Genomic DNA, 10,811 nt, shown 5'->3' on the forward strand with positions numbered 1-10,811 from the left:
GGAGGATAGGCAGCAGTTGTGTTAGTGAGGCACGACTCTACCTACAAGATTGGATCATGTCTTGAGGCAATCGCTTGAGATATAAAAGAGAAAAGCAAGTAGACGGGGGACCTCATAACACCAAGAAAGCAGTGCCGGGAGCAGAGCACGTCCTTTGGACCCAGGGTCCTTGCATGGAGAAGCTCCTAGTAGGGGGGGAAGATGGATGAGAAGGCCCACGGAGAGAGAAAGCCTTCCCCTGGAGCTGACGCCCTGACTGGACTTTTAGCCTACTTTACTGTGAGGAAATAAACTTCTCTTTGTTAAAGCATCTACTTGTGGTATTTGTTATAGCAGCAGTAGATTACCAAGACAAGTAGTAAAGAGTTAAATAGCACAAATAATAAATGTAGCGCGTGAATGCGTGTGCGTGCGAGTGTGACAGGTTTGTACCTGACGAATACTCTGTTCAAGTATCTGTAGAGCATTTGTAAAGAAAGAAACTCTTATAAATTAGTCCCTAAGTTCAGTGCCATCAGAAGGCCCCAGTGGATTTTTAAATGCAACTTAAGCTAATTTTAAAGTCCATTTGGAATAGTAAATGAATGAAAATAACCAAGATGGTTTGAGAGTATGGGGGAGTAATGTGGAGGGGACTTGCCCAGTCAGACTGCAGAACAGCACAGTATTGGTGCAGAAAGAGACAAGTTTGTGAACTTTGTTAGGGTCAAGAGAAGACACACTGGTTGTGCACTTGAATTTAGGATACAAGAGTGGGGGAGCACGTCTGTCCATTGCTTGTGGGGGAAGCTAGATCCCTATTTTACGCTGTGTACAAAATTTAAAGCAAAAGGTCCCTAAGATGTCTTCATGTAATGACAATCTAAAAATGACTATAAAGAAATACAGGAGAATATTGATAAAATTGTGGCTTTCCTTAGCAAGCAAAACTCAAACCAAAAAAAAAAAAAAAAAATTTTTTTTTTTTTTTTTTATAAACGTCACTACATCAAATGTAAAGCGTCCATACAACAAATGACATTAGCAACAAAATGGAGAGTGACGGTCCGGAAGAGAAGATTTGCGTTTGTGACAGACTAAAGGTAACCTTCTTTAGTCAAGCACTTCCGTGGCTCCGACAGCCCGTGAGAATACTGGAAAAGGATATGAGTTGCACCCCGCTCTGGTCTGGGCGTTGAGAACCACCCAGGGCTGAACAGGAGGCTGTGCATAGCTCATCTGTGTCCACCTCCAGAGCCTGAGGGGCTGGCCAGCGGTCCAGTGCTGGGGCGAGGAACGATGGGCTCTCCAGGCAGGGGCCTGTCCTCAGAGCTGGAAGCCGCTGTGCCTGAGGTGGTTAGAGGAGAACCGCATCCCAGGCTGAGATCCTGCCTCCTGTCTTTCTGCAGAAGTCTGCCCTGATCGTCCGGGGGCCCCGGGAGGTGAAGAAGCGGGAGCTGGTCTTCCTGCAGTTCCGCCTGAACCGGAGCAGCGAGGACTTCAGCGCCATCGATTACCTCCTGTTCTCTTCCTACCAGGAGTTCCTGCAGAGGTGCTCTGAGGGTTCTTGGCCTGCTCGCACTGCCCTGTTTGTCATATTCCACAGCCTTGCGCATACCCGGGTGAAGAAGTGGGTCAGGGCAGGGGAGCAGGCAGCCAGGTTACCCCCTGGCACAGAAAAGGACCCTGGGGGCTCAGTGGGTCCATTCATCTCACCATCATAGACTGTGCCAGTCTGCTGTAGAGGAGTGCTCCGACTGCCTGCACTAGAGCTAGCTGGGTCTGGGGAGAGGTTTGGTCTGCCCCTGTCGGGTTGCTGAGAAGCAGCAGCTGCCTTCCATTTCATGACCCTTGAGGGCAGGCCCTTAGCACTCTGCTTGTAAGTGCTGCCCTTGCTCTTGATCTTCACTTGTGGTGACAAGGGCCCTGGAGCATCAGAGGCTCTGGTCTGCTCCCAGCACACCGCCTTGGGTGGTAATGAGGGTCCCGGACCATCAGAGGCCCTGGTCTGCTTCCAGCACACCACCTTGGGTGATGACAAGGGTCCTGGACCATCAGAGGCTCTGGAATGCTCCCAGCATACCGCGTTGGGTGATGACGACGGTCCCGGACCGTCAGAGGCTCTGGTCTGCTCCCAGCACACCACCATGGGCCCAGTGCTCGTAGGGGTGGGAGCCAGCCTGAGCTGTGTGTGATTCAGTCCCTCCCAGTGTTTCCTGCTTTTAAAGAGAGTGGGGAGGCAGCTGCTGTGGGAGGAGGGGCTGCCCCTACCGCTCTCCAACACCACCCTGCTCGGAACCTCTCCTTCACACTTGTGCCCCTTCTGCTGCCCATCTCCCTTCACTGCTGCAGGCTGGCACAGCGCTTCTTCCTCCTGGGAGACTTTCTGAGGCTCCCACTCCTCGGTGCCCCTTCCTGAGCTGCTTCTGTCCTGCAGTGGGGTTTCTTCTTGCTCGTGCTTCATGACTGCCCGATGCTGATACGTCTGCACTGCCCTCAGGCTGAGAGCTCCCCAGGAACGCTCTGCCCAAGCTGGCCTTCCAGGGTGTATGAGGGCTGCCTTAGGGTCATCTGAAGCCCGGGGTTCTCTGAGCAGTTGGCAGCACTGTGGTGTGGGGAGCTTCTGTAGACTTCTGTAGGGCCAGCTGCTTTGGGTGCAGATTTTAGGAGTGATAAGGTGGGCGGGATCATGGCTCCTGCCTTGAGGCCAGTGACAGCTCCCCCTCCTTTTGGAAGCCGAGCAGCAGAGCTTGGAGAGGAAGCAGGGGGTGTGCAGCATCCTGGTGGCACCAGCACAGAAGGAGGCTTGAAGTAGGGGCTGGCGTCTGGGTCTGGCCGTGTGTGCATCCTGCCTTCAGGACTGGATTAACCTGGACCTTATTTCTCTCTGCCCTCCAAGCCCAGACAAGGTGGGCTTCATGCAGGCCTGCGAGACTGCTTACTCCAGCTGGAAGTTCTCTGGCGGCTTCCGCACCTGGGTCAAGATGTCACTGGTGGAGACCCAGGAGGAGGACGGGCGGGAAGCCGTGGAGTTTCGGCAGGAGGTAGGTGACTGGGTGGCTCAGCTGCAGGCGACTTTGCCACACTCACATCTGGGGTCGAGGGTGCCTTTGCGGAGGAGTAGACCTTGGCTGGGATGAGTAGGCATCATGTTTTGTGTGTGTGTATGGGGGTGGTGGTGGTGGTGAATATATGCGTGATAAAACCTTTCAGCATTCTTCACACGTACAGTTGTGCGACGTTAACTCTGTTCGTGTAGCTCAGTCAGCACACTTACTTGGTCCCCATTTCCATCTTCTAACAGAAGCTCCGTGTCCCCTAGGCAGAGCTCCCTGCCCCCTCTGCTCACCCATGCTGACACTGGTGAGCTCTGGGCTCTATACTCTGGAGAAGTCCTTGGTTCGAGGGCTTTATATGCCACGTGGAAGTGCAGTGCCAGGCCCTTTCCACCCACCGTGGCCGATCCTCCCCACGCGCCTGCATTTTAGAGAGGTGGGTGACCTGCCCAGGTGTATCTGACACCAAAGCCTGTGTTCTTAGCCCTGTGCCCCTGGTGTTTGGGAGGCATGTGGCAGCCTGGAAGACGATTAGTTTCCGGGAAGAGTGGTTTCTGAAGTGCCGTGCACCTGGTGGTCCACTGGGATGCAGGAGGAAGTACTAGCTTTCTTTTTTATATTTATTTTTTTCTCATCCTTTTAACATTTTTACATGTATACAAAAATGGGACAATAATAGTACATGTTATGTCGTTATAAAGTTGTAAATAGGAATATATTGGTTATGTGCTGAGAATATTTACTGGAAGGGAGGTGTGATCAGAAAGCTTGGAGCCCACTGGCCTAGAGGCCAGAAGATATGTTTGCTGTGATCCAGGTAAAAGGTCCTGGGAAACGCGCACGACAGTGGGGATAGAGAGATGGGAAATTTCAGCTGCCTGGGCCGGGCCGTCTCTTAGCCGCAAAAGAAGGCCTGATCCCTGTCTGTAGGGCATCCACCCTGCGGTGACTCAGCCCCCTTCTCCCTGTCTACACGGAGAGCCAGGTCGTCCTGTGGGTACGTGGCTAGACCCTGCGTGTGTTATCTCGCCCTTTGTTCCCCCTTGGAGGTGTTTCATTTGGCCCAGACTCCACGGCTCAAGAGTTAGGAGAGGTCTGGGCTGGAGCAGAAGGACATTTCCCGCCAGAAATCACGTACCAGCGCCGTTGGCACAGCCTCAAGTTACTATTGAAGCTCAGACTCCAGGTTTCTGGTTCCTAGGACTGTCCCAGGTTGGAAACCTTTGGGAGAGGCCCAGAGCCAGTTTTCTTTAAGAGGACAGGCCCTTTTTCTGCTTTGGGGAGTGACAACCCCAAATTGTTGAATATTCCTGTTTTGTATCATAACTGTCTGCTCCTGGATGTTGACACCACACTTCTCTCCAAGAACTTAAGTCCTTTCTCACCTGGCCCCACAGCAGCGCTGATGAAGGAGATGAGGGACTCCTTTGCCACACAGCTTGGTGCAGCCCTGCCTGCTTCATAGCTCCAGCTGTGATCTGGACCAAAGGAGCCAGAATCTGAGCAAACTGGTGCACTGTAGATTATTTTTGTGTACCACTTCACCCATTTTTAAGTGTTCAGTTCATCATGTGCTACAATCACCACCATCCATTTTCAGTTTCACGGAAAGTCAAGTGCCCCTCAGGCAGTGCTGCCATTCCCTCCTCCCTCCAGCCCCGGGTAACCGCCACTTTGTGTATTTGTCTGTTTCACATACGTGGGAACATACAATTTGTCCTTCTGTGCCCGACTGACTTGACTCAGTGTAATGTGTTCAAGGAGCCCTGGTGGTGCAGTGGTTAAGAGCTCGGCTGTTAACCAAAAGGTCAGCAGTTCGAATCCACCAGCCACTCCTTGGAAACCTTGTGGGACAGTTCTACTCTGTTCTTTAGGTTGTGGAGTCAGAACTGACTCAACGGAGATGGGAATGTTTCCAAGGTTCGTCCATGTCATGGTATGTATCAGAACATTTTTTTTAATGGCTGAGTAATAGTCCATTGTATGTACAACGTTTTGTTTATCCATTCATCTCTATGGACACTTGGGTGGTTTCTACCTTTTAGCCCTTGTGAATAATGCTGCGGTGAACACTGGTATTCAAGTACCTGTTAGAAGCCCTGCTTTCAGGTCACCTAGGAGTGGAATTGCTGGGTCATAGGGTGTTACAGATTGAACTGTGTCCTCCAGAAACATTCATTGTAAATCCTAACCTCTGTGTCTGTGGTTATAATCCCATTTGGGAATGGATTGTCTTTGTTATGTTAACGAGACAGGATTAGTGTAGGGTATGTTTTGAGTCAGTTTCTTAAAAGATATAAAAAGAGCAGATTAGGACATGCAGAGAGAGGGGAAGGGAGATGCCAAACCACATGAAGATTGCCCAGGGAGCAGAAGCTCAAAGAGAGGAGGACCACCCTCCAGAGTTGACAGAGAAATCCTTCCCCTAGAGCTGACACCCTGAATTCAGACTTCTAGCTTCCTAACTGAGAAAATAAACTTCTCTTTGTTAAAGCCACGGACTTGTGGTACTTGTTACAGCAGCACTAGGTAACTGAGACGTAATTCTCTGTTGAACTTTTTGAGGAACTACCAAACTTGCACGTGGTTGTACCATTTTATAATCTTACCGCCTGTGCAGGAGGGTTCCATTTTCTCCATATGCTTGTTAACACTTGCTAGTTTGTTTTCCTGATAATCTATCCTAGTGGGTGTGAAGTGATTAGAAATGTTTTATGTGCCTTTTCAATGGTCCAAATTAAATTTATCTTAAGTCTTCTGGGGGGTAACATGAGCTCTTTTGAACCAAAAATAAAATGTTTCTACACCTGGTTTTAGAGTTTAAGATGTTTTCACATGTATTGTCTCGTTTAATCCTCACCACACCTCAGTGAGGTAGGCATTTTGTTGCCTGTTTTACAAGTGGCAGAACTGAGGCTTGGATCACACGACAAGGCCCCAGGGCCCCTGTGGGCCAGGACTGGGCCTTCTGCCTCTAGACCCTGCCTGCTGTCCGTTACACCGCATGGCCTCTTTAGTAATTATAACCAGATCTTACCAAGATGCCTGCTAACTATTTACAGGGGACGCCCAGCTCTGTGGGTCTTTTTGGTTGTACTTTGTCCCTGTCGACTTGACAACTGGAAATATACAGCTCTTAAGGTAAAATATTTTGAAATTTGGGATTTTTATGGCTTTTATGAGCCCCGCTTCATTGTCTGGATATGGTCTGATCTTAATTGTGAGTACAGATACCTAATGGCAGATTTTGGTGACATCTAAAATGCCTGTCATGCGTCCCAGCTCCTTTGTTTCCCCAGACAACTGTGGAAACCAAGGTCAGGCCTTGGCTCTGGCCCAGGCTCAGGCTCTTGGGGTGTAGCTCCTGGCTCTCGTGTGAGGACAGCCAAGGTCGGCCTGCTGTGACTGCGCGCCCCGGGCCAGCCAGGTTGGGGAGGTGCTCAGATGTGCTGACACTGCTTCCTATCTTCTCCATCTAGACTAGTGTGGTTAACTACATCGACCAGAGGCCGGCTGCCGAGAAAAGTGCACAGCTGTTCTTTGTGGTCTTTGAATGGAAGGATCCTTTCATCCAGAAAGTCCAAGATGTGAGTAGTAGTAAGATTATGGCTAGACTCCCTGCCCTGAAGCATTTTGGCTTATCCTTGCAGGCTGATAAATCCGCCTCGCTTTCCTCACCCTCTTCTTTCAGAGCAGGTAGCCGTGTATAACTTAACGTTTATGTTACAGTCTGTGCTAACTGAGCTTCTGTTCTTCACAAGACTTGTCTCTGTGGTGGGGGGGGGCTCGCCTTTTTATTCACCACCGCTTGCCTAGTGTCTAGCACTGTGCTTCACAGAGTGGCAGCTCAGTGGTCATGTGATTTGAATGAATTGAGCACAAAGTATGAAACTAGCATCTACACTCCAGCTGTTGGAAGGCTCTGGAGGAAGGTACTTCTTATATGGCAAGTCAGAGCAAAAACCAAAAAACCAAACCCGTTGCCATGGAGTCGATTCCGACTCATAGCGACTCTATAGGTCAGGGTAGAACTGCCCCCACAGAGTTTCCAGGGAGCGCCTGGTGGATCTGAACTGCCGACTTTTTGGTTAGGAGCTGTAGCACTTAACGATTACGCCACCGGGGTTTCCCAAGTCAGAGCAGAAAGGTACGAATAAAACCCTGAGAGCATCAGTTCACAGACTTGGAGGAGGAGGAACAGTGCGGCAGCTTTGCTGCAGGGATGTTCGTGACACACCATCTGTCCACAGGAGCCAGCCCCAGGTCTGACTGGCATTCAGATCATCATGCTGTCCTGATGTAGCCGCAGCTTTAGGGGAGGAAGTTTGGTAGCTGAGACTCAGCCTGTAAGCGTCCCGACCCAGCAGGGTCTGTGTGACACAGACGTGCTCCACTGTTACCACCACTGTTGAACCTGTGGGGCTGTGTACAGAGGCTATGGGTGGAGGCTGTGTACAGAGGCTGCATACAGGGGCTGTGGGTGGAGGCTGTTTACGGAGGCTGTGTACGCAGGCTGTGTATAGGGGCTGTGGGTTGAGGCTGTGTACGCAGGCTGTGTATAGGGGCTGTGGGTTGAGGCTGTGTACGGGGGCTGTGGGTGGAGGCTGTGTACGGGGGCTGTGGGTGGAGGCTGTGTACGCAGGCTGTGTATAAGGGCTGTGGGTTGAGGCTGTGTACGGGGGCTGTGGGTGGAGGCTGTGTACGGAGGGTGTGGGTGGAGGCTGTGTACGGGGGCTGTGGGTGGAGGCTGTGTACGGGGGCTGTGGGTTGAGGCTGTGTGCGCGGGCTGTGGGTGGAGGCTGTGTACGGGGGCTGTGGGTGGAGGCTGTGTATGGAGGCTGTGGGTGGAGGCTATGTGCACGGGCTGTGGGTGGAGGCTGCGTACGGGGGCTGTGGGTGCAGGCTGTGTACGGGGGCTGTGGGTGGAGGAATGATAGTGTCCCGCATCACAGGTAAAACATGAGATCAAACATTTTAAACTATCACATTCAGTATAAGGCACCTGTCATGGGCCAGTGAAGCCTCATACCAGGGCCAGCTTCTGCGTTGTCACTCAGCCTCACAGCAGTCCTCCTCAGTGCTGGTGGTGTAAACCTCGTGTGTGTAAAGGTGGAGGCTCACATCACGGAAGGTCTTCTTGCTAAGCTGGGACTTGAGAGTCCTCTGTACCAGCTGGGGAACTCCGAAATCCAAGATAGGACCTCTCCTTCAGGGAGTTTAACATTCGTGAGGGAGGGAGTAGGCTACAGCTGTAGAGTTACTAATCTAGGCGGGGACCGCCACAGGAATTTGCAGGATAAGCACCTGCTGAAGTCCAGAGAGGATTTTATTAGTGGTCAGAGAACGCTTCGCTTCGAAGGACTCGTACGTCTGGACAGGGGGACAGCATCCTGGGCACGGGAGAGAGGGAGCAAAGGCCTGGAGGGAGGTGGGAGTCCATGAGGGGAATTTGGAAGGAAAGGCAGTCGCTGGACTAAGGTAATGGATGGGAGGAAAACAAGAGGACCTGACCTTCCCGGTTTGATACGGTTTTAGGAAATTTGTAGCAAGGTCACTTATTTTTGGATTAGGCCAAAACATTAAAGCTCAGTGCTGAATATCATTAATTGTGTAGAGCTTTTCTGAAAAACATTTTTTCTTTCAGAATCACTCTAAGGGAGGGGTTAGTATTTTTCTTCTCAGACTGAGGTGTGGATATTAAAGGTTTAATCTGAAATGTAGAGTTACGGCAGTTCTAGAACCCACGTGGTCTTGTAATCTCAGTAGTTCAGGGGGCTTTGGAAAAGAATACGAGCATGCCTTACGAACCAAATTGCAGCAAACCATGCACACCTGTGTTTGTTTTACAGATCATCACTGCCAATCCTTGGAACACGATTGCTCTTCTCTGCGGGGCCTTCTTGGCATTATTTAAAGCAGCAGAATTTGCCAAACTGAGTGTGAAGTGGATGATCAAAATCAGGAGGAGACACCGTAGAAGAGGCCAGGCGACAAACCACATCAGCTGAAGTCACTTTGTGTCACTTACAGAAACGTCCACATCATGGAAGTTCTCATGGCTTCCGCTTCTGTAAACCCAGGGGCCAGCACTCCTGTATTCACTTGAAGAAATGGGGCCTTGCTGGGAGTAACAACCTGTCAAACCGGAACTTCTAACCTGGCCCCCCAAAAATGCTGTTGAGAGCCTAATGGAACAGATCCAATGAATAACCTCAAAGTTATTTATGTATTTATTAATGAACATTTAAAAGGTTGTCCAATGATGTATGAATAGGGTTTGTAGAAGATGGAAATGGCTGTCAGGGTTTCTGGAAGTTACTCAGTTGTGGGAGACGCCTTCCTTCCCGTTGGGCTTGGGGTACAGGTAAGCTCCCCCAGGTTCGCCGAGGCTCTACCTTCTACCTTGAGTCCCCCCTGAGGTTTTTAAAGTGGACAGAGTGTGATTGTCTTTCTCCAGAAGACTTGACTGTCCAGGTGTACAGGTCATGCTTGGAAACCTGTGTCTGTGCATAAGGGAGGGCACACCCTCTTGGCCCCAGCATTGCCTGCTATCTGCATTGTCCAGCTTCTGACGAGTTCTCATGTGTTAAGCAAGACTTTAAAAGCTGCTAGTAACTAAACGTCTTGTGGACTAGCCAGCCACTTCTTGTCCAGTGATGCAGGACTAGCCAGCTACTTCCTGTCCGGTGATGCAGGACTAGCCAGCCACTTCCTGTCTGGTGATGCAGGACTAGCCAGCCACTTCTTGTCCGGTGATGCAGGTGTCAAAGTTTAGAATGAGAAATGCGCAGAAGCACTTAGGGCAGATGAACATAGTAGGTGCCGACTTGGTGTGTCTTGATGATTTTATCAACAGAAAGAAGTCCGGCTAAATCAAAAAGAACTGAGTGTGCTGGCATGAATATCAGGAGCCCTGGTGGTGCAGTGGTTAAAGCACTCAGCTGCTAACCAAAAGGTCAGCGGTTTGAACCCACCAGCCTCTCTGTGGCAGGAGGATGTGGCAGTCTCCTTCTGTAAAGATGTAGAGCCTCGGAAACCCCGTGGGGCAGTTCTACTCTGTCCTGTAGGGTCGTTAAGAGTCAGGATCGACTCAACAGCAGTGGGTTTTTGGTTTTGGCTAAATCATTAGGCACCAGTGCTCTTTCATCCTGTAACCTCCAGTAATGAAAAGTAGCGTGAGTCTAGACTCCTGAGATGGAGCCAGGGTTATACTGCGTACAGAAGAGTAGGTTGGGCATGGTGATGGAGGGGGCTGGTCAGGAAGAGGGGCCTGTCGAGTCCCGTGGACAAGCTGTGTGACCGTTACCATGTCCTGAACAACCACTTGTCTGAGAAATGGGCTTTCAGCTCAGCCTCTGACAGGGAGTGCTTATTTAAAACAAACAAACAAAAATTCGGAATTTTTCACATGGTAGCCATTGGCTGATTTAAGGTTATAAAAGTTGTTACCAGAGATTTAATTTACATGCCCTTTGCATCCAAAAGGACTTAGTTGCATTTCTTGAATTTAGTAACTTGGATTTAGCTAATTCAAAGAAACAAAATTCAAATGTTTGAGTAAGGCACTTTTATCTCGTGTCTAACTTAGCAGCAAGAAATTGTGTTTTTTTGGTTAGCTATGGAAACTGACTGTGAGAAATACTCCCTCCTACTTCTGAGAAGTCAGACTTGAGCAGGGTCTCTACTCTGTAAAATCTTACTGTAGGGCAAATGCAGAGCCAGGCATAAAACTTAAAAATTCTTAAGAGAGCTTACATTAAAAGTACTGGAAAATAA

At 50.1% G+C, this 10,811-nt stretch overlaps 1 protein-coding gene across 6 annotated transcripts in view; it reads left to right on the forward strand.

The window, feature by feature from the left end:
* Positions 1–10,811, forward strand: part of PACC1 (proton activated chloride channel 1) — a 32,424-nt gene extending 21,613 nt beyond the window's left edge. For 4 of the 6 annotated variants that reach the window (XM_064276930.1, XM_064276932.1, XM_064276934.1 and 1 more), the window contains 4 exons: positions 1,389–1,531; positions 2,879–3,023; positions 6,515–6,622; positions 8,885–10,811. In XM_064276930.1, the coding sequence (XP_064133000.1) occupies positions 1,389–1,531; positions 2,879–3,023; positions 6,515–6,622; positions 8,885–9,043 (555 nt within the window). In that variant the 3' untranslated portion in view covers positions 9,044–10,811. Of the gene's footprint in view, positions 1–1,388; positions 1,532–2,878; positions 3,024–6,514; positions 6,627–8,884 lie in introns of those variants that run through there. The other 2 variants (XM_064276931.1, XM_064276935.1) reach the window with 2 other exon arrangements.

Source organism: Loxodonta africana, chromosome 25 (genome assembly GCF_030014295.1).
Source record: "Loxodonta africana isolate mLoxAfr1 chromosome 25, mLoxAfr1.hap2, whole genome shotgun sequence".
NCBI lineage: Eukaryota > Metazoa > Chordata > Mammalia > Proboscidea > Elephantidae > Loxodonta > Loxodonta africana.